General features: G+C 40.9%; 1 protein-coding gene and 1 long non-coding RNA gene across 4 annotated transcripts in view; one reads left to right on the top strand and one right to left on the bottom strand.

Moving 5' to 3' along the window:
• The window catches only part of PLCG2 (phospholipase C gamma 2), a 63616-nt gene extending 48084 nt beyond the window's left edge, over positions 1 to 15532 (bottom strand). Inside the window, exons 1-2 of one of the 3 annotated variants that reach the window (XR_014170774.1) lie at positions 15351 to 15517; positions 5338 to 5565 (exon numbers count right to left, since the gene is read on the bottom strand). Coding sequence is in view for 2 of the 3 variants with exons in the window: in XM_081920264.1 (XP_081776390.1) it covers positions 5338 to 5533 (196 nt within the window). In the remaining variant the exon portion in view is untranslated. Of the gene's footprint in view, positions 1 to 5337; positions 5566 to 15350 lie in introns of all 3 variants that reach the window. The other 2 variants (XM_081920264.1, XM_081920263.1) reach the window with 2 other exon arrangements.
• LOC309375071 overlaps positions 15278 to 24345 on the top strand; it is a 32282-nt gene continuing 23214 nt past the window's right edge. The window contains exon 1 of the long non-coding RNA XR_014170795.1: positions 15278 to 15346. This is a non-coding gene — a long non-coding RNA (uncharacterized lncRNA). The remainder of the gene's footprint in view (positions 15347 to 24345) is intronic.

The raw sequence follows: 24345 nt of genomic DNA, 5'->3' as shown, positions 1-24345 counted from the left end.
AGAGACTAGAGGTGAAATCATATGCTCAAATTATGCCAGCTGAAAAGTATTTGAGATCTGGTGCAGTCCCCCTGCACTAGTAAAGGACAATATCACCATCAGGGATCAATGCTGGCCATGGGAATAGCCAGGGTGGTGGAAGGGAGAGGCAACCGCCCCCCTAAATCAATAACAATTAATAAAAAGACATAACTAACTGAGGTTCTGCCCTCCCCCCACAAAAATTCTGGCTACACCCATGATGCTGGCCTAAGATTACACCAACATATCCACACCATTGGCACAACTCCAACTGTCCAGAGACCAAAAATGGGCAATGGAAAGGCACCTTCACTCTGAATCCATAACTTTCCATGGTCTTGCTTACAGCCCATACTATAAAAGGAAGAGGTGGTGCAAGTAAAAAAAAAAAACTCAACTGAAAGTCAAAACCCATTGCTCACGCCACCTCCTACCACTCCATTGCAATGTTGTTAAGAAAACATTTGGTACGGGAGACAGGGAACATTGTACAAAGTGCCCTGCATGTGTACAACACATGCAGAAAAAAGCAATACACTAAAACCTACCTTATCAGACCCCTTACAGATATTCTGCCTTGGGTAAGATATACCCCCCAACATCCAACAGCAACTTCCATTCTACTGGCACAAGTGGAGTGACAGAACAAAGCACAAGTAAAGCAGGAATACCATGCCTCTTTAGTATGGCCCTGCAAATGCCTCCCATCTCCTTCTTCCATGCCACCCTCCGGTACTGGTAACTCTGCCTTGTCTCAAGTGTGTTAAACAACCCTTCCTTGGTCACTAATTGTAGAGGTGTCTTTCACACAGGATATCCAAGAGTAAGTGGGAAGTGTGCAGGGGGCTGATAGCCATGAATCCCCACATGCAAGTAAGCCCTCCACATGCAAGTTCCCCTCCCCTCCCCTCCCCTGCCAAGCCAAACCAGGACAGGGGGGCAGAAAGAGAAAATGCATACAGCTGCAAATTAGCGATCCAAGAAGGAACTGTATTGAATTCTATGCATGACAGAATTTAAAGTCAGCCATCCTGAAAGGAAGATAAGTTATTGCCCCCAAACCTAAAAGCAAAACAACAAGTATCAAAAGCCTTTTTGAATTGCAAAACTCAGGTCTCTCTGCCCACAACAACTGCTGCCATTCTAGCACATTTGCATCATATCACAAATGGCAGCTGCTTCTCAAAAGAAGTTTTACTAATTGTAACAAGTTTTTTGTTTATTTTTTTTTTGCCTTGGTTTGTGAGAAGAAAAACACACAGGCTAAAATTTACAGAGAGCTAGTTGGTGCTCTGCCTCAAATAAAAAAACTGCAGGATCCAGCCCTATACTTGTGGCAGGAAGGAAAAACCACAAACTGGAATAGTGCACATTTAGCACATTTCTCACTGCCAGGCACACAGAATGCTAGTTCTTTGGAGACCATGCCTACAAGACTCTGAACATCTCAGTAAGAATCAGGCTGCAATCATGCACCCAGTTCCCAGAGCTTACTGAACTTATTGGGAATTTCTTTTTGAGCAGCAATGTACAGGATTGTGCCTTTAGTGAAATGGCATCAATATATTGAGACGTAACTATCAATTTCTGTCCAATATTCATTTATTAGTGGTGTGCCAAACATCCTACACTAATAATGCTGATGCAAGCCATGATCAGCAAGTGGGAGAGACCTCTCTTGTGCTTATAAAGCTTCTTCATGACTAACTACGGAAGGAGATAATGCTCAATGTTCTTATGAAGCTCTGTGTACTACTTCTGGTACACATGCTAGGCCTTCTTTTCTTCTTCCCTTTTTCCTCATCAACTCATCTATGTAATCTAGATAGGCATCTATATAATCTAAGCATCTAAAACTTGAGGGTTTGGCTTTTTTGCACAAAATGTACTATTTGTTTTTACAAGGCAATCTTTCCAACTATAGTTATCCACTGTCATTAATTTATTGTTTCCCATGATGGACTCGATGGCCCTTGTGGTCTCTTCCAACTCTATGATTCTATGATTTTGGAGTAGGTATCATTTAAAAGGGAATACTTAAAACTCCAAATTTCATAAATGCAAACTGAAAAAAATATATGGACATGTCCTCAGAAAGGAACGGTGCTTCCAAACAATAATGTTTTTAGAGTGACACTCTCAATGTTCTCTTACTGTAAGCTACAAAACTTTCCAAACTTGAACATGTACATTTTCTGTCATGTCCATTATCACTTGCTTTTCACAGGGTAAAGAGTGGAAATTACACATTAAAACACCTGGTGAGGAAGTGGCACAAAAAGTCTTACATCTTTCAACAAGTATACATCAAAGATTCAACAAATTTTAAAATAAAACAACAGTTTTCCACATAAGCCTGCAATAGGTTTTGATTGATCCCAGATCCCCAAGCAGGAATCATGAAGAAAAATTCAAAAAGGAAACAATATGCCAAACACAACCATTATTTCAAAAGGGAAGAACACAGCCACCTTTTTCTACCTTCATTAAGCAAATTGGATTTAATTCTTACTTGCACTTCAGCACATTTTTAAAAAATAGCTATTTTAACCTGCTGTTGAATAGACTGAACCTGCAGCTAAGGAATTTCCACCCTCATGCTTGCTGTTAAACAGGCTGAACCACGAGGAGACTTATAAAAAAGAAGAAGAAGAAAAGGATCTGGTTCAATGATCAATATCTTCTGAGAGATTAACTGTCAGAAAATATTGATCATTAACCACTCAATTTTCTAAAAAAAACCTATTCATTAGAAATTACAACTCCTGTGTAATATTTTAGTTAACAAAAACAAACAGGTACCAATGCCTTCATTCTATGATTATATAACCTTAACATAGCTTGAAATTTTATGTACTTATTGTTCAAAGCTTCTGAAACCTTGATATTACAGTTATTGTTTAGTTAACTCCATCAATGTACATTGAACTTAACAGAGTAGTCCAAGTGACAGAAATAGGTTCCTTCCGCCAGAAGTTTACAATCTACATTTTGAAAAGTGGGAGAGAAAACAGGGAGGGAAGGAGAGATACTGTGCTAATTGGAAATTGGTATGTACAAATGAAATTCCACATGCCGTATTTTTTGCTCTATAAGACTCACTTTTTCCCTCCTAAAAAGTAAGGGGAAATGTGTGTATGTCTTATGGAGCGAATGCAGGCTGCGCAGCTATCCCAGAAGCCAGAACAGCGAGAGGAATTGCTGCTTTCAATGCGCAGCGATCCCTCTTGCTGTTCTGGCCTCTGAGATTCAGAATATTTTTTTCCTTGGTTTTCCTCCTCCAAAAACTAGGTGCGTCTTGTGGTCTGGTGTGTCTTATAGAGCGAAAAATACGGTACTTAAGCTTAGTTCCGGTTCAATGTGAGGATTTGTGGTAGGTGATGGTAGCATAAAAAGCTTTTGAACACTGCAATCCCACAGAGGTTAATGGGGTGGATCCAATGTGGTACTGGAATGCATATTTAAAATCCTTTACGCAAGACGACAACATGCACATGATTCTGAAGGAGAGTTTTGCAAGTACAGGTGGGCAAGAATCTAAACACCTGCCCAGAAATCTTTCCAACAAAAGCTATTTCCCAACATAGTGTTTCACATATTTACATAATCTTAGATGCAGATGAAAATTTTATACCAGAAATAGCCCTGGATGACACTTCTAGTTAGGCTTCTATTGTACTTTCCATGTTTTATATGTTTTTGCATTTCTTATTTTTAAATACTCCCACAGTGGGAGTCTTGTACTGAACTTGTTCCTCAGGTTAGTAGTTATTTTTAGATTGTAGAAAGATAACTTATTAATCCATGCAAAACAAAAGATTGATGTTTATATTTCATAAACAGCAGCTGAAATTTTATTAATTTCAATCTTCAGAAACAGAAACTCCTATTAGCCAATTAAAGATGCAGTTACATTAGTGTCAAGGAAGTCTGGATCACACTATTCTTTATCACAACTAAAACTTCTACATAAAAAACTTCAGTAAGAAAAAAAGCAGACCAAATTCTTTTTATTGTTATACTTTGAAATATATTGACATTCTTCACCTTAGAAAAAGAAATCCACATGGATATGAAAAACTCATATGCATGCAGTTGCACTCAATTAGGCTCAACAAACTATTGTGACACACCTATTGCTAGCTCTTGGTGCCACCTTTTTAAAAAACAAAAACAGCAACAGCAACCAATAATCATTTTCCTTCTCGCTTTACTTAGGCTGTGTACTTCACAAACTGGATGAAGGCTTGGTGCTTGAATCAATGTTTTAGTCTTTAAAGTACAACAATGCATTCATTTGTTTTTGCTGTAGCAAACTAACATGTCTAACTAAGTAAGTGTTGGAGTAAAATTCAGCTACCAATTACCGTATTTTTCACTCTATAGGGTGTACCGGCCCATAGGGTGCACCTAGGTTTTTTTTGGGGGGGGGGGATAAAGAAAAAAATTATTTTTCCCCCCCAGGCGCGGGACTGGGGCGGGGGAAGCCCGAGCTTCCCCCAACCCCAGCCCCCAGAACAGGCTGCTATCCGCAAGCCTTCGGAGCCCGTCGGGAACTCCCACCGCGTTCCGAAGGCTTGTGGATAGCTTCCTGAAGTCTGGAGAGCGAGAGGGGTCGGTGCGCACCGACCCCTCTCGCTCTCCAGGCTTCAGCGAAAGCCTGCATTCGCTCCATAGGGCGCACACACATTTCCCCTTCATTTTTGGAGGGGGGGGAAGTGTGTCTTATAGAGCGAAAAATACGGTAGTCAGTTTAGGAACAGGAGGGTGGGGGAACCTTGTCTTCCACCTCATGCAGCAAAATGTTTTGATCTGGCCCTGGTTTCTTAATTTAGACATCACAGCAACCACAGTTAAAACTTACTTAAACATGGTCAACACTGCAAGCCCCACTTTCCAATGAACAATCAGGAAGCATCTTTACCTGCCCTACATCTGATACCACATATGGGGCAGGTGGATGTTGCCTGAGAAGTAACAGCCTCACTGGCCAAATTAAGATCCCTGTTGGCGTTAATTAGGCCCCCGGGTCAAAGATTCCCTGCTGCTGGCTTAAGTTAATGTGTATGTCCTAGGTCCATTCATCTTCTAAGTCACAAGGGTTGAGTAAAAGGCCTGGAAGACAGCTGAAGGGTGGGGTCACTTTCAATCCCCTCCCTTTTTCTAAACTGGACCTGTACATGGTATACAGCGTTAAACGCTAAAGCAGTAAACATACACCATTTCTTCATTCCCATCAACACATCTAAGAAAATAGCAGGTCATGACAGGGTTAAATTCAATTATTTGCAATGACGACCATAAGCAGATACTCACAGAAACCTTCTATTTTGTCAGCTGTCTTGCTCCATGCCACCTGCCTAGTTTCCATAATAACTTGGATTGTCCTCCTCTCTGGACTACTCTTTTTGAGGCTGTACACTGTCATGACGGTGCCTAGCTCCAAGGTCCTTTTGATTTGACTCTTCTCATACTCAGGTAGCTCCCCATAGTCTATGCTTTTCCTGGACATTTTCAGGGCGAACGCAGGAAATCTTCAGTGGGCTGAAAAGGAAAAAGCAGAGGAAGAAAGATGTATCATTCTAAAATAGGTTTTTTGTTTTGTTTTGTTTTTGTTAAAAGGAAACTTTTTGCAGCTTCCTTTTGAAGCAAAAGGAATTTCTAGAAGTGAAACTAGGCTAGCACGAATAACCACTCTTAGGGTCAAGGTACACAGATCTCCATTACCATCTGGTGAACTTTAACAAATATCCCTACTGCAATGAGGTGCATTTTAAAACAAACCAAATGTTGCAGAAGACAGGAATTAGCACTGTACTAGCCAACACAATACAATTAAGTACTGCTTATTAACAATGGCCGGGGTGGAGTAGCTTGAGCAGTTGATATAGTATGATCTCACGCTATGGAAAACAAAGCAAGAATGCCTCTAGTTCGTCAATAAGGCATCACCATCAACTGTTTGTCCTTAATAGTATTATGCAATGATTTGTAGAAGAATAGGGATTTTAGCTCCAACCCCTTGCCCAGATTATGTCTTGCGCTCCAGATGGCTTTCCATGTCTTAAGAAGATCAAAATCCTGACAGTGGTTTGTTTCTGGATCAAAATCAGACACAAGGCAAGAGAATAACAGCCGCAATCCTAAACACACTTATCTGGGATTACATTTCACTGAACAAACAGGACTTTCTTCTGAGTAAACATGCACAGGATTAGGCTGTAAGTGACTGAGCTGAGAGCCAGGAAGTATCTGCCTCCAATCTCACCTCTGCCATTAATTCGCTAGTTCTCCAAAGACAGGGCACTCTCTCTCAATCTAATCACCTATTTCTCACTGTATGTAAGATAGAGGTCACTATTCTGACCTCCATCTTAAAAGAACACTGGCAAAAATTACTGAGACAATGTATACTGACTGCTTTTAATATTAGAAGGGCTATATAAACAAATAGTTTCTTATTATGTAAAAGATTTTCTTTCCCAAGGAAACAGTAGATATGGTCCAGTTTTATTAGGATTTATTTACTACCCACTTTTCTAATATAAAATAATCAAATAAATGTTAAACGCAAAAACCCAACACAAAAATGGCAGTGCTAAATCATTCATAGAAAATGCTATTATAAGCAGCTGTTCCTTCAAGCACATTATTGAAAGCTGGTTGCAATTTTTAACAATCTACCGAAACCATCTAAAAATGGAAAGAGAGGGAGTCTTACAGGTCTTCACTGCTATGATATCCCTGGTCACCAAAAAGTCCCTATCTCTTTTAATTTACGTAGCCTAAATCTAAAAATGAATGAATACCTAATTAGTCAGACTGGATATGAACAGTTCAGGCAGGTTCATGGTTATCACAGAAGCTACAAACTAACAAGCTGCACCAGGCATTAAGGCCTCAGTGTGAAGTCCACCAAAACAAGGTAAGCATTTGTAGGACTTCATCCTGCAATAACATAGAAACTGGAGAACCATATTTGCATAAGCAAAATTTCCTTTTGGTAACACAAGGGGTTCTCTGTATCCAAGCCACCAAGTTAACTTGGGTTTGAATAGTAAAAACATCAACCCAACATAAACCAAACATATATTTCAGTTGGGAGATTGGTGTCTCTCTAGGAGAGTGGCATACTCAGGCTCATCCCTCAAAAGTCATCATAAAATCATCTCAAACCATCTATAAATAAACAACATTAGTATATTCCAAGATATTGTACCAGACCAACCAATCTCTATTTCGACAATATCCCCATAGCTTCATAGAATCACAGAACTGTAGACTTGAAAGGGACCATGAGGATCATCTAGTCCAACCCCCACAATGCAGGAATCTTTCACCCAATGTGGGGCTTGAACCCACAACCCCGAGATCAGTACGGACTGAGCTATCCACCAATTTCAATTAAGCTTGCATGGGAAACAGTTACTGGTATATAATTAATTACCGGTATATAATTAATCTACCTCTTATATCAAGCAAACATCAAGCTCTTCAAATTAGCAATACCTGCTTTAAGTAGCGATTACTGAAAATAGTAGTAAGAATCAAATCGTGATCAGGACTAAGATGTGTGAATGTATATCAATTCAGTGGGGAAACTGGTTCAACTCTACCCCTCCACACCATTTTCCTGATGAAAACCCCCAGCCCAGACTGAGGTTATTAATCCTCTTATGAGGAAAAAATACATGCATGTAGATGTTTTTCCTTATGGGAAATCATCAATTATGGGGAGGTCAATTTCCAATGGAGAAATAGTGCTGGGAAATGGTTCCCCCACCCTACCCCTAATTCTCATCTGCCCCCACATGCAACTGTTGATCTGCAAAAGTATAAACAAATGGAGATATAGCATTTCCAACATTATTTCTACTTTGGCACTAACATACATTTAAATGTAACCCATTCACTCAACTCAACGTAGCTGCAACATAGCTATTAACAGGAAAAGGACATGGTGCAAAGCTTGCTGCCAAGTGAAAGTGTATGAAGAGCAAGCAACTTCTTCTATAGCAGGTTTAGTACTCTGGATTAAATGAAGCATGTGGCATAGCATTACTGATTCATGGTTAAGGCCAAGCTATATCATCCAGGCTGAAATCCTATACATTTACCCAGGAGTAAATCCCACTGAACTCAATTAGGCTTACATCTGAGTAGACGTGTATAGGATTGCATTCTTAATTGCAAGTGTTCTTTCAATGACTCAACCTTGCTTCTTGATTATTTCATGATTTTGGAAAGCATCTGGAAATGAAAAAGAACACATTTGCACTTCAATTGTGGCATACAGATAGGAAGAAAAAGGAAAAAAATAAGAATGGAATGGTAACATCAAAACAAGCCTTGTATTACAACCCCCTTGAGGGTGAACCTCCCCCCCCCCCCATTTTTTACAACGAGGAACTGAAATGCAAAGTGATAGTGACATCAATTCCACTGCTGGGCTAACAAGACTTCCGATTCTTAAATTATAAATTTACTCATGCTCAGCTTAATATTCTGAATGTGCAGCAAGCTCTAATGAAGTGTCAGTGAAGTAGCAGTTGTAATCCATGGATTAAGTAGTAAAATATTGAAAAAGCATGGAACTAAGCTTCCCATTCCAGTATTTCGAACATGCTCTGTCAATCATGAATAAATGGTTACGCTACTTTAAAATGACAACCTGTTCAATTTAAGCCACAGTGCCATTAAATCCATATTTACTCAGGAGACATGGTTCACTGCATCCAGAAGGGCTTACTTCTGAGTAAAAAGGTATAAGATTTTGGACTTAGTTGGCATAGTAAAATATACCAGTTTGAAGTATTTCTTTACAGTATTTTGCCACTCATACAATTGCAAAGTTGAAACTCAAACCTTGTGAATTATGGTCTCTCCTCTCCTGTTTTTTCTTACATGGCACAAATATTAGCAAGTCTGCTCTCCTTCATGAAAAACAGTAGGAAGAAAATAGCTATCAAGCTTTCCTCTGGAATCATACTATACATACCAACCAACAGCAGGACACAAGGAGGATTGGGAAAACGTCTTCAACCAAAGCCCAAAAAAACTTCAGCCAAAAACAACAGCATCTGCCTTATTGTTCTTTCCCCTCAGCCTTTTTGCCCTCTACTTTTTATTACAAGCTTCTTGTTTCAGTTTCCTTGTTAATAACCAGGCCCCAATACCTGTTTTCCTTCTCATAGCCCTCATCTTCAGCTTAACTCCTTCCTTTTGCCTGTTAATAGTTAGAAATGTTTAAAGCACTATCTTGCTCTAGAAACACAAATATTTCACCCTTTTAATTTTTTCTTAATTTATTCACTTTTTATTTTATTTATTTGTAAGTTTACAATATACCATATATCTGGTGTCTTATAGCAGTTGTGTATAACAAAGCAATCAATGCTACTTTGTTGTTGTTGTTTAGTCGTTTAGTTGTGCCCGACTCTTCGTGACCCCATGGACCAGAGCACGCCAGGCACTCCTGTCTTCCACTGCCTCCCGCAGTTTGGTCAAACTCATGTTCGTAGCTTTGAGAACACTGTCCAATGCTACTTACATATATAGAAACATATGTGTTCAGATTCTCCAAGAATCAATAAAAAAGACCCTAGATTACACAAAAAAGGGTGGGGAAAAGAAGAAATCTGAAAAAGAAAAAAGGTGATAGAAAAAGAAGGTAAAAGCTAATGGAAGTATTTTACTCAATTTGCTCCTAACATAACATGTGGCTGAACTGCATCTTGTAGTTTATCATTCTAACAGTGAATAAATTAACTGCAATTCCAATTTGTTCGATTTTTAAACTGTCCTTCATCTGTTAAGATTGCAGAGAAGTTTACAAATGATACTTAAAATACATTTCAAAAACCATTTGAAACCTTAACTTTAAAACACTAGTCAAAATGTAACACTACAAAATACAACACTGCAGGTAGCATCAGTACATCTGGCCTAAAATGCATCTGTTTGCTCCTAAGACCTGAGTGGTCTTAATACACCATCAAAAATTCAGTGATGAGGGTTTTGGAAATTCCACAGGCAAGGTGCCACCACTGAGAAGGTCTGATCCCCATCACTGCACATTAGGCTTCCCTCATTGGCAGGTTGACACAGTCCTCCACAGCAGATCTAAAAGCCTGGGCTAGCAGATGAAGAGAAAAGTGATCTTTTAAGCATTTCAGTCTCACAATTTATGGAATAATACCTTATCCCAGAGGTTTCATGTAGATGTTAAGAAACTCAGAGGTCAAGATGGAGCCCTGCAGGATTCCTGCAGCATAACTGCCAAGGGGCCAATCAGGGGGTCTCCTGATGCTAGTCTCCGGAAATGACCCTATATGGAAGAGTGAAAGCAGAGCCACCATAGCTCCATGACTCCCACTCCCAGCTGACAGAAGCGTTCTAGGAAGATACCATCATCAAATATAACCAAACCAACAGAATTCAAGGAGAATTAACAGGGCTACATTCCTGACCCCTGTCTCCCAGTTTCAGTGACAAACTCAGGCCTAAAGCCAGACTGAAATGCTCCAGATAATCCTTTTTCTCCAAGTACACCAGAAGCTGTCTACCATCCTCTCAACCGTCTTGCCCCAAAAATAGCTATGAGCAAATGGGTTGTAGTTGAAACACACCTCCAGGTCCAGGATGGGTTGCACTGCTACCTTTTTTAATTGCCTTGCAAAGCACAAAGTGAGAGGTATTTTGACATTTTAATTTTCACCTTGCTGACTGGTGGAAAAGGAAAATATGAACCAAACCTCAACAAATGCTATTCACAGTGTTCCACATCCTTACACTCAAATTCCCTGCAGGGAGCTTAAAAATGCTGCATTACCAAACACCATCTTAACAGAGGCTACTGGTACTGTTGATCTCTAGATGATGTGCAGTACACAGGCAAGGATTTCTGACTCTCAACTGTTTAACATGAACACCAATAAAATGACTCTTTCCCTGCGCCCTTGTCCAAATTAGATTGCTAAAATGAAGAAAGCCTGAGGGAACCATAATAAGAGTTTTGTGTGGAAGGACTATGAGGGTAGCTCAGTTCTGGTACTTAGAACAGATCCCTGAATTCAGCAGCAGCTCAGAGCACTTAATTCTTCTTTATTTTTATTTTAGTGTATATCCTGTGCACCATGCTCCAGCTGGTGGATCTTTGAGTCCCAGTGAAATACAAAAGTAGATCCAGCAAGCATGAAGTCTGCCCTCCCTGGTCCTGAGCTGCTGGAACAAATCCAATGGAACAAATCATAATTACTCATTATGGCGGTTTCCTACACAGCAGACTTTATCCTTCAAAGTGAGAGGTTTTATGCCTATTTGTTTGCACAGCACGCCAGATAAATGTATTCAGCACCTGAAGTGATGCCTGCACTCTAAACCCCAGGCATATTACACATAATTGTTTGTGCAGAATTTCTTAGTTGAAAATAAAATATGACATAAAAAAAAAGATAAAACTAACAGGCACTGAAGAAGTGGCAGCAATACCAAGAAATGGAACAATGAGAAGCAATTACAGGCCAGCCAGAATAAAAGTATAGAATTTTCTGGGGCCAGGACTTAACAAGAAGTAAAAATAGTCAGTGGTTATGTGGAAAGCCTCTGGATCTATGAATGTCAGGAATATTATTGTCTGAAACATTCTCAAAACCCTTCAGTGTGCATGACAAAAGGAGACAAACTAAATTATGAATCTTGAAATTCTGCAGGTAAAATATAATAGGTTTGATCCACCACTGGAATACTACATTGGCTTTTATTACAGTCTGCTCTAATTTACATTGGAACCTGGAAATATCATGCAGCTAGGGAGAGATTTCCTGGAAGAGTTCTCAGTGGCCACAGCTGAGTTACACAACCATCTTCTCTGCCTAGCCTGCAAATAAAGTTAACTATCTGCAGAGGATGACAGATCAATTAACAAACTTGTGCAAGTGTGGATCAGATTAGTCTAAACAAATAATGTGAACTTCCAAAGAAGTAAGAAGTCAAAACCAGGGAAGTTTGGTTAGTACACACTTCTTGCTAGCAAAAACCATCAAGTGAACTCTGTCTTGAGTCCTTATTGAGAGGATTTGTGTGTGTGTGTATAGTTAAACTGCCTCCCCTGTCTCTCAAGTCAGAAACCCCTAGCCTATGCAAGGCCCAAACACCAATTTGAAAGCCAGTAGCTCAGCTGGAAGTTATACATCAGCAGTGAAACTGGATATGATGCATAAGCCCACAGGTAACTCTGATGAATTAGTAGTACCATGTAAAATTACCGGTAGGTCCTTGATATTTATTTGTACCAAGCCTAGAACATCAAAGCACCAGGGTTTGTACATGTGGGTTACCTAGCTACAATATAATAAATTAATCATACAACACATCTTGGCACGGGAAGTTCAGCATCAAAGGGTTCAGTCATGTATTGCTGCTATCCCAAAGTCTTGGGACCAGTGTTACAGGATGACCCATCAGATATTCTTTGTCATGTTGCAACTGCCTTAAAGGAAATTATTTACATGTGCTTAGTTGGGCACTAAAACATGAAATCAAAAGCACAGGAAGCTCCCATCTGACCATGCCCTTCAATGTGTAAGGTGTAATAATTTCTGAAGCTCTCCAGTTGTATTTTATTAAATAAAGGTTCGTTACCATCATTTACACTCCTTTTCTTCTGATCAGCATGTTCTATGTCCTTGGACTTGTTGTAGACACACAACTTTATATACACAACAACCACCATGTGAAATAAATGAAAATAAAACAGTATCTATAACCAGTTTCACTATTGTTTGAAACCCGCTATCCGCTCTGAGTAACTGAAAACCATATAAGGAACATACACAGAGAGAATATGGTCCAGAAAGATCACTTTATCTATCTGATTTTATAACCCATGAGAATTCATGTTGAGCGACACAATTTGAGAACACACAGTTTTAGTCTACATTTTTTAAAGTGTACTACTACTAACGTAAGAAGTTGCTTAACACAAGTACCCTAACGAATTGTCCAAAAGATGGAGAAAGTTTCATTGCTTTATCAGGCTTTAGGAAATGTAAAGAACAGACCTGAAGAACAGCAAGAAGAGAAAATTACAAATCCCCTTCTTGTTTGAACCTGGCATACATATGGTAAAACAGGCATCTTTGATTGGCCTTAGCGATTATGACAGAATAAAAGCTACTCTAATTGTTTATTAATCAAAGGTAGTAAAAGAGGGAGGTGGGGAGCACAAGAAGATGGGCAGTTGCTTCAGCCTCAAAGCAGCCCCATGAAAGAGCACTGCAGTTCTTAGATACTTGGTGTATTTGATATTATACATACTGTAATCCTACACACTTGGTGGAAAGTCCCACTGAACTCATTAGGACTGACTTTCTTTGGAGTAGACATGCGAAAGATTGCACTGCTTCTCATCAATTTTCCTTTTTCCTCACAATGCAAATAATCCTTTCTTTTTTTTAGCATTTCTCACTTTTTTCCATCCAATATCATGAATGAAGATGACCATATACTGAACCAACAACAAAAAATACCCTACCTGAAGTTGTTCCTTCTGTTCTGCTGTATGAAGCGTCCGCTGCTCCCAGACAAATCCCCTTCCCTAACCCAACATAAATTGAGGGAGTTTGGGAGGCTACAGAAACCCCTTCCTTTTCAGGGGCAACCCAGAGACTTGGCTTTTCAACTTTAAAACAATGTTCATACATTTGAAATAGTGATAAACATGTTTCCTTCCTACAAGGTTCACACACACATTTTCTCTGAACCCAGATTCACCTCTTTGTTCACACCATTACCTTTCCTTCCTTCACTCTACATTTAAATTGGTGCTGTTACTAACCCACCCACCTCTCTGTTGGGGGGAAAGTAAAGGGGGGGAGAGGGAGGGCGGACAGCTGGTTTCCTTCCCTCTTTTGCAACAGACTCTTCAGTGAGACAGAGGTGGCAGCAAATGAAGCAGAGAGTCCTTAGTCAGTTTGTCAAAAGCAAGGTTGTCCACTGGGTCAAGAGTCAGGACTCCCCAGAGGAAGACTGATTTATTACAAAACCTATTTATGTGTTGCCTTTCTGTTCAACGACACTAAAGGCAAATGGCAAAGTGTGAAGTAATGAGAAGTTGAAAAAATATATAACAAAAAGCTAAATAAAATAAGCTGCAGCACTCTTCCAGGAACAATCTCCTTGTTAAAAAGTCTGTGCAAAGAAAAAGTAAATTTTGACTAAGCAAGGAGAGACCTGAGACTAAGTAGTTAGGTGGCCCAATGAGCCTGCTAGCAAGATTTCTACAAAACGAAGTGCTGCTATACAGATAAGTCCCATCTAGATAAAGTCCTCAGCTACCCTGAGCAAAGTCTCCAAGGAAGACCTCAAGAAACTGGAGAAGTGGTGGAGGTGCAGAACCTTAACATAACAGAGTGGCCAAGAGCATGTGCAATGTTAGTTCCTTTCTATCACAGCTGGAGGAGGGGAAGGGGGGGGAGGCAGTGCCCCAGAGTATGTGCATAAACTTAGCTCCCCTCCAGCCTTGTCAGGTGTCAAGCTAAAGGGCATTTCCAGCCATATTTAGGACTAAACACCTTTTTAATCCACTAACTAGTGAAGTCCAAAAAAGAGAGGGGGTGTGAACTGAAGAGGAAGAAGATGCAAAGCAGCCACAACTTGTCTAAGGATGAATGCCGCCCTGGGGTCCTTTGAGAGGAAGCATGTGATATAAGTCTAATGAATAAATTGCAGTAATAGGAAGGCTGTCAAGTGAGTGCCCGTAGAGCATGTGCAGAACGACGTGTTCCCTACACAGCCGAGACACGCCAACCAGTTTCCCTGGCTGAGTCTTTCCGGGCAACTTCGGATCCCCAGCGCTATCACTTAGTGGGCAACAACGGGTCAGCGGCAGGAAGGAGAAAAAAAGATGTCGAAGTAACCACAACCTGTCTCGGGGTGGAAGGAAAGCACTCGAAATAACCCCACGGAACACGTACACAGCCTTGATATCGCGGCCAGTTTTTAATCTGTTGCTTCACGCTCTCTAAATTTCCGTAAAAACAAAAACTTCTTTGCATTTGCTGTAAGGCTCCCTGACAGTATCTTTACGGTAGTAGTAGTGAGTATTTAAGAAACCAACCAACTGATAGCCGGCAGCTGGGATGGAGGGGATCCCTCAACCCGCCCCGCACCTCTTATAACTAAGTGAGGCGGGACAGGAAGGCAAGGAGGTGTGAGGAACCGCCGCCCCAACCCGCCCGCAGCTGGCGAATCTAGGGCGAGGAGAAGGCAAGAGGGCTCCGCACGGTGGGGCTGGAGGAGGAGGAGAGGGTAAGTAAGTGCGGGGGTACCTTCCTTCTCCCTCGGCGTCTCCCCTCACCTGCGCCTCAGTCCCAGAGGCGGGGAGCCGGAGTCGTCCCCCTCGCTCGGTCGTCGCTGGCGGCCCGCCCTGCTCCTCGCCGCCTGCTGCCCCAGGAAGGCTCCCCACTTCTGCTTCTCAAGCCCCGGGAGGGAGGCAGGCGCGGAGGGTTGGCCGGGGGAGGGCAGGGCCACGTGACCCGGCGGAGCCACAGAGCGGTGGCGGAGGGGCGGGGGGCGGAGGGAGACGCCCGGGCGCAACGTGTGTGTAAATGAATGAGAGGAAGGAAAGAGCGCGCCGTTTGTGTGTCTGTGTGTGTGTGTGTGTGTGTATAGAGAGAGCGAGAGAGATGTGTGTGTGCGTATATACAAGCAGGCACACCCGCGTTTCCCTTCCTCTCCTTCGTATGTCCGCTGATGTGTAGGTGCAAAACGCAAACGTTCTTCACGTGGCCAGTCTCCTCTGTCTCCCGTATGGGTTTGGGAGGGAAAACGCAAGTGGGTGAAAGAATTAAAAAAAAACCCGGACACAGGGTGGGTGACATCCAATACATATGCTCAGAGATCGGTCGATCGACAGATAGATACACAATGGGCGATAAGCTGTGTGAACCTGGTAGAGGGATGGAATATTTATATAACTTACCGGTAAATTGAGAGGGCTATGACAGATCTATGAGAGGCAGGTCACACACACACAGGAGCGGGGAAATTTTTGTTTCTAAAATATCTAGGCACTCACCACTACATATATATAGGTAAAGGGTAATGCAATTTGTGAGTTTGGATCCATCATGCCCAAAATCGGATGGAGTCAATCCAAAATTACATTTTGGTCCCGCATCTTAATTCAAAATGGTGCCTGGCATCCAAACACTGATGAAAACCACTGACCCCACCTTGGGATCCCTCGTGCTACGTCTGGCAATGATACCTTGACAGGAGGCCAAACCAACATCATACAGTATTGACATGTAAGCAGTATGTAAATTAATAATACATCAATAAAAATGCCTCAGGCAACTGCCTCAGCTTAGTTTAGCACTGTAGGGCTATTGCCACAGGAAGGCCTGTTAGCCCCCTTAGACTTGGAACAATTCCAGGCCAATTCCCTGAAATTTCAGCCCCAAACTCTTTTCTTTTTAAAGTTGTCTAGCACTTTTTTGTTGTTGGTAGGCATAGAAAAAAATGTGCAGCAGGATTGAACTCAGTTGTTAAGTCACAATTTAAGCTTTCAGTATTCCAGTGTGCAAAGTTGCTAGGCTAGATGAGAAGCAGCAGTAAAGCAATTTGATTAATATGTACTACAATTAAATAACTTTCGACATGTACATGCAGCTACTCTTATTTAGTAGACAGACGTGGCGCTCTAAGACAGCAGGTACTGGGGGTGGGGTGATGGCAAAACACCAGGCTATTTTCCTGGGCAGGCACAGAAATTTCTATTTAAATTATAGTAATTATTTCCAAATCAGCTTCTACACTTTTAAATTAGAACAGGCACATTTCATGCAAATTTGTCTTCATTTGTCCTGGGTGGGGTGGTGGTGATGATGTGGTTCCTTTTGGGGGATGATGTGTGAAGTGGCCACCCTACATACCTCCCCACCACCACCACCACCACCAAATTTTCCTGAGCCAGCATCCCACCCAACAACTATGAATATTTGTTGCTGGCCTAGCCTGGTGGCTGTCTCATTTAATCCCTTTTACCGAATACAACACAGCCCCTAACTGAGTAAGCATACAGAAAATCTACCAGCCCAGACCATTGACTACTCCAGGCAACAAGCATGTGCTATATTCTAGTCATATAATGCACACCAGCAGCACCAATGCTACATTACGGCCTTTGTTTGAGCAAGCAGTGAGTAGGCCCCAGGCAGAGTGGTGAATGAGCAGCAAAGACAGAACTATGTGCCACACAGGTTAATCTGTGCCTCCTAAATTAGTCTGCCTCCCTCAGGTGCAGTAAAGAATGATGGCCCAGGTCTATATTAAGTAAGATTCATCTGCTAGTTCAATTGGCTTCTGTAAGTAGAAGCGGAGAGGGAGTGCTTTTTCTTGGGTCAGTCTTGACTCATTTTCCCCACTGCTCTGGTTTCCCTTAGGCTGCCTTACCTTGTTGTTTTTCTGCCCCTGGGTCTGTTTGGCTGCCTTTGGGAAAGGGGTGCAATTACACCAGGCATGGGGATGTAAGATCGGGGAAAGCTTCACTTCCTGAATTTCTACCTGTCATGCAACTTTATTTGCCAACCTTTTTAAGCTGTCTTGTATCCTTGAACAACAATCCAAGAGGCAGATATTTAGCTTGAGAAGTTTTGATTTGCTTAGATTTAAAGGATGAGGAAAGCAGCAGCTGCTACATTGTGCTATGCCAGAATGCTGTTGAGGGCACAAGAACAAGCCTGATGAAAAGGGGATAAATATTATTTTATAAATCACTTTGTGTGCTGACATACTAATCATGGCAATTTCTGTGTGAATTGTTCCATAATTTCATGTGAAAACAGCCTTGCTTTTGAGTGTTTCAGTTCTTCTGAGAAGAGTTGAGATAAGGAGGTTTTTTAGGAAAGAAAGAAAGACAAACTGAGTAAATGTACAGCCAGGAGGAATTTACTTCTGCTTCTCAAAAGAAAGGGGAAAGAATTTTGGATCACTGAAGTCTCCTTTCCCGGTGGACAAGGAATGAAGAAAAAGTTGGTCATAGCTACCCGGAATATCAGTTTAGCATGCATGTACATTTCATAAAACAATAAAAGGAAGGGATTGCGTAAGGTATTTCAAATATTTTAAAGAGAAAGATAAGCATCTGCCAGAGAGGTTTTGGTTATCTTCTGGGAATCCAGCTTTTGCGCAGGAAGTCACAGTCGCTGAACTAACTTTATTTCAAACCTACAATTTTCTTATACCAATGAACCAATCTGGATCAGATCATCTTCAGTTAATTTGCTTAATACCCTTTGGCACAAAATCTATTTGAATTACGAAACTAACCAGAACATTTACCTACCTCTTGTTAATGGACTATTCATTGCTCAAATGTTTTTTGAAAAATAATTGTTGCGCAACTGACCTAAGTAACAATTCAAAAGTTCTGGACAGCTAATTTTTAATTTTGTGTGCTTAGAAATACTCTGTGTACATTAAGAATTCAGTAAATGTGTATTCTGATATATTAGATCTTCTCTGAAACAACAATAATAAAAACATTAATACCCAATAGTGAAATAAAGTGATTTTAGAATGAGAAGAATAAATACTTTATAGTTTTAAGGCACTCCTCTTGGATGACTGGGATCAGGAAAAGATCACTATCTTGTTAGTACTCCTGGGTCACACCTTGATTTCATTTCTCCACCCATAAGAATGAAGCAAGCAAATGCTGACTGTTGCGTATTAAATAATCTTTAATTTTTCTACCTCTCTGTTTTCTATGTGCAGTAAATATTAGGTCCAGCTGTGAAACTACCTGCCAATAACAATTCAATTTTTGAGCCTCACTAGCGCCTAAAATTTGTAGATCAGTTTAACATGGGGTTGCCAACTTTTTCCTGCCCCTGTGCTTCTGTAGCAGAAGAAGCTTGTCCCCTCCCTTTATTTGAATGCCTGAAAAAGCTTCACCTGCTAAACTTCTACTATTTAAAGTAACAGTGTGCAGGAACAAGACTAGTAAAAAGTTGACATATGTTTAATATCGCCTGTGCATTAATGTGCAATGGAGACAAAGAACCCACATTCCATAATAGCGTATTATTTAGGCTGTTATCTCCATGTTAGGTCAAGACACAGCAAGAAGGCATAAACTGGAGGCATTAAATTAAATGCAGCCTAACAGCATTTGACCATCTCAACGAAAAAGCAGTGGAGTTATCAGTGACCACAAGGGCTTTTTTTCAGCTAAAACTCACCAGAACTCAGTTCTGGCATCTCTCATGTGGGTGCCATTGCCATTATAAGAGAACAAGAGAGGCATTCATGGTGAGTTCTGGTACCTCTTTTTCTAGAAAAATAGCACTGGTCACTGCAATATATGGTTGAAAAACTAGGGTGGGCAGGTTTGTTCTAAGGCAGGGAGGGGTAATTGTAGCCCTAACCCTCTCGATCTGACTCCTGAGGCTCCCCACAGGTTACACACCCTTCTAAGTGACACCCCTCACCCACTGAAGGCTGGTGGCACCTAGATTTAATGGGGTGCCTAGGCGGACCCTAGGAGGTGAGTCTAAGCTTCGTTCAGAAGGGGTCCCTGCTGTCACACTTGCTTCTCTGCAATCACATTCCTGGAACCACAGTTAGAGGGAAAGCATTTCAGAAAATCCAAGCACCACCTCTCCCTGGTTTTCTAAGCGCTTACCCAAGTGCTTTTGGAAATGAGGAGCAGCAGAGACTGCAGTGTCTTTATGATATATGGTTTATTTACACATATATACAACCTGAGCCTACGATGGAAGGGTTCACAGCATTAACACCCCCAAAGGGTCTTGTTATTCCATTGCCGCAGCCTTTAATTCAAACAGAAATCAAACATTGTGGTCTGCCTCTGGCTTTCTAGCCTGCTGTTTTACTTCTAGGTCACATTACACACACTTCCAGCTTTAAACTCTGGCTTTTATCCCTCACTACCTGTGAATTGCGAGTGGGCTGTCTCACACAGAGCCCCCTCTCCTTTGCTTCCTTAATGGCTCATCACGTTTCCTTTGTTCTCTTCATGGCCCATCACCCAGGTGATTACCTCTAAACAGGAAGTTAGCCTGGTTTGTATTTTAGCACTTGTCTGGCACCTACAACTTCAAAAAAGTATGTATCCTAAGCAAAGCAACTTACAGTTACCACTAATGGTCATGGTTCTGCAAAAAACAGTAGTATGCTAAGAAGCAAATTTTAGATCGCATGGTTTATGGGAAGACACCCACTTGAGCTAGTTGTACTCCCACCTTTGTTCCAATTGCTAATAAGAGTGTGGGAGTGAGAAAAACAACCAACCAGTGTAGGACCATTATGGCATCACATTGTGTAGCTGGACTGCAGTTTAGCCATCCAGCTGTTAGATTTATCAACCCCAATAGGTTAGAATTTCCAGTCAACAGGGAAAGTATTAATTGACATACAATAGATGTTGAATGTTGTATGTACCATAGTTTTAATTATTTTATTTCATACACACATTTATATAAATAAATGCCATGAAACATGTTTTAATTGCACATCATTGTAATTTAAAGGAATTTGCCTTTCAGGGGTAACTAAAAATGTGAAGAACACTGAAATATATATATATTTATTTGTACAAAGTCATGTTTAACATAAATATTTGGAACAAGCTGACATTGTCTCCTTTCCTTGGTTGAAAGAAAGTGGACAACACTTTCTCAGGTTGGGGATCCTAATAGGTAGTACATTTGCTGTAGTCTTGAAAGTACTACTGGACTTTTGTTCTCTGCTGTAAGCCCTCCAGATGTTACTGAACTACAACTCCTATCATCCCTGACCATGTTTGCTGGGCTGATGGGAAGCAACAACTGGAGGGCTACAGGTTCCTCAGCCATGCTATAAAGGGTAGAAGGGAAAAACAGGACACACATATATATGTGTGGCAGTGGTATTCAAATTGATTCTGGTAAGCAGGGGAGGAATTTTAGCATAGCTGGGCAATTCCCCACAGTGCCTGGAAAGTCCCACATTTGCCCAAATGCAGTGTTTTGCACCTGGGAAAATGCAATGCAGCATCTAGATAAGAGATAGCTAGCAGTCAGTCAGTAGGTTGGGTGAGGTCTCTGAGGCATCCTCAACCATTTGCCTCTAGAAGCGCAACCAGTTTTGAACAAATGTGTAATTAACCCAAAGGCTTCCAAAAACAGCGAGAGAGTCCATATGTTTGTGACTTCTCTCTCCTCTTTCTCTCTCTCATTGTGTTATGTCTAATATGAGTTAGCCAAATGCCCTACTCTGAGCAGCCATGAGATGCCACAATCACGTGGGCTATCACGTGGGCCCTGCCACCCACTCAGACGGTAATAGCGTCATAGCCAGCTAGGAGTCGATGAAACTTTTGATTTTGGTTTTTCCCAGTTTCTCATTTTTCTAATCTTCACCACATTTCTGCAAGTTGTTGTGATTAAAAAAAAGTTATTATGAAAACTCCAGCATATTAGGGCAATTTCTCCCTAATATATATCCAGTTTTGCAAAGCAATCCCCCTTTTTTCCTCTATGCCATTTTCCGTAGCATATACCTTTTTGCAAACTCTTTACCCTGGAATATGCATTTTTGTATATATTACTGGGCTGAAAAACTGCATTACAAAATTAAGAGAAGTATGAATTTCCAAGGATGAAGGCTTTGTTTCGGTTTGTATTTTGTTTCAGAAAGTTTGAAATAGGTAGTGTTGCTTTTAAATGCAAACTGAGTCAAATTTCTGCCCCATTGCTATAGCCAGCAAGCCCTTGTGTTCCATAACTGAGAATCACTTATTGCTGGACAGTGCTATTTTTCTAGTAAAAGAGATGCTGGAACTCACCATGAAGGCCTCCCTTAGACTCTTATAATGGCAATGGCACCCACCTGAAAGATGCTAGAACTGAGTTCTGGCTGAAAAAAGCCCTGCTGCTGGGGAGGATAAATGTTTGCTTTACCGCTTGATAATTTCCAAGAGGGTTGGATTGTGTGGTAAAATACACTTCTGGTCCAATATATGGGGAACAAAATGTTCCCCAAGAATCAGAAGTGGCTTGCTGGGTGGGGCAGAGCCTCTACACTAGCTTTCTGGCAGGTGAGTCACCATTGCTATCCAAGAGGGTGATTGGCACCTCACCCCTCCTGCCAAGAAGCTAGAGTAGCAGCTGTGCCACACTCCACAAGCTGCTTTTGCCAAGAGTGCAGAATATAGAAGAGCTTCATTGGGCAAGTATCACAGTGAGTCCTTTCCCACACCCTCTTCCTAACCATTGTCTTTGCCTATTTGCTTTCCCCTCAGAGCAGGGCCTTGTCTATTGTGGCACCCCAGAAGTTGAATTCTCTCCATATGAAGATAAAGTTGTTTCCCACATTGGTTGTTTTTAGGCATCAGATGAGGACACATTTGTTTCTGTTGTTCAGGCCTACAGAAATGATATGACACTTAAGTTGCTGCCCAGAGTTGTTGATTTTGGGGGGGAGAGATTGCCCAGAGTTGTTGAGCGTTTTTTTGGGGGGGGATTGCTGACAATTGCTCACCACCTGACTGCACACTCTTTGCTGAAGCCATCAATCATCTGCCTGCTCGCCACCAGCAGCAGCCAATCGTCAGCAGGCCTTTCCGCAGCAACCAATCACACGCCCAATTGCCACAGCAGCATCCATTTGTCAGAAAGTCTTGCCACACCCATCAATCATCCGCCCAATCGCCGCTGACAATCTTCTCACTGCTGCCACCAATCACCAGTCCCCCCTCTGCACTATCCGTGTATAAGACGACCCCCCCCCCCCAATTTTTAACATTTTCTTATAATAAAAAAAATAGTCTTATACATGGAAAAATATGATATGTTGGTTTGCTTATTTTGGTATTAACACATGTGTCTTATGAATTGTGTCATATGTACCACCTTGGAAACTTGTGTTCAAAGATGGCCTATAAGTAAATAAAACCATAATCATCAATCAACTGCCATTGAAAATGAGCTTCTGGAAATATAGTGGAAAGGTTAAAAATATATGCTTTGGCTGATTGTATGAAGGCTCTGTATTCCACAATGCAAACTGTGTTTCAGTAAGCCCAGAGCTCATTTGTTTAGTTACATAGATCATCCATCAACAAGAACGCGAGAACAATGCTAAATGAGGTGGAGTATTTCACTTGCATCCACAGGTAGTGTTTGTTGAAAATTTGAATATCAAATTTTCACACTAGATTCTTAGACGAAATATCGCTTCATGAAAAACATTTTATAAAGAAATGAGTCCATGTTTTGAATACCAAATTACTGTCCCCGTCTACTGGAAGTTCAAGTAACATTGCAAATTTGTTACCCAGTTTATAACAGTGCCACTTTAAACACATCGGGTTTTAACGTGACACAATCTGTGTATGGAATAAACATCTTATGTATTTATTTATGCCATTTGTATGGGTGCCCAATAACACTGCTCACTGGGCAGCTTTTAAACCTAAAACCATAAAATATAATTTAGAATGTTAAAATGTTAAATACAAACCAAAGAAGCAGCAATTTCAAATGGAGGGGGGAACAGGGCTGGGGGAGAAATTTGATTGGTTTTTTTTTCCTGTAGTGACCAATGTAATGTTTGGAGGTTCTTTGCAGAATAATTTGTGTTTTAGTTAATATTATTTAACTCCAGTTAACACTGTTATTTGTTTGTGACACATGCAACAGTTTTTTAACTTCAATAATTCACCTGCAATTTGGATACGTGTGTTTTTTTCTAAAAGTCTGAATCAAACATGTTTTTTTGCACCTGTGGTAATATACATAATGCTATTGTTTCATGGGAACGTGTCAAACTTTTGGTAATGGAAACTGTGGTGAAAGGGTTTTCTGGCAAACTACCTGTAACCAATGTAACTTGTGAAAATTCACTGACAGACCCCTCCAAAAAATACCTCCAAAGCAAGACCCTGTGCATATACTTTAATAGGCGTTCACAAGTTGCAGATCAGTGTCAAGACCAAGTTGTAAAGCCCATGGGAATTTACACTTAGCTATGGTAACACAATAATTACTTGCTGATTTTCAACTCAACATTTATAATTTGCTGAGAAATCCCCGTTTTAAAAAAGGAAATGCTATACTAATCACTGTCATATTGCATCACCTGGCAAACAAAATTTATTTTCACTTTTCCAGTTTGAAACGCAACAATAACAAAGTTGCCCACTAACACCAGTACTTCAGCGGCTATTTCTACTTCTGCGCTTTCTTTCAGGCTAACCACCAGTGTAAGTTTCTACACTAAGGTAGGAAGAACCAGCTGCACTAATATAAGATAGAG

Source organism: Podarcis melisellensis (genome assembly GCF_964234715.1).
Source record: "Podarcis melisellensis genome assembly, chromosome: 8".
NCBI lineage: Eukaryota > Metazoa > Chordata > Lepidosauria > Squamata > Lacertidae > Podarcis > Podarcis melisellensis.
This window is presented reverse-complemented; position numbering and strand designations above follow the sequence as displayed.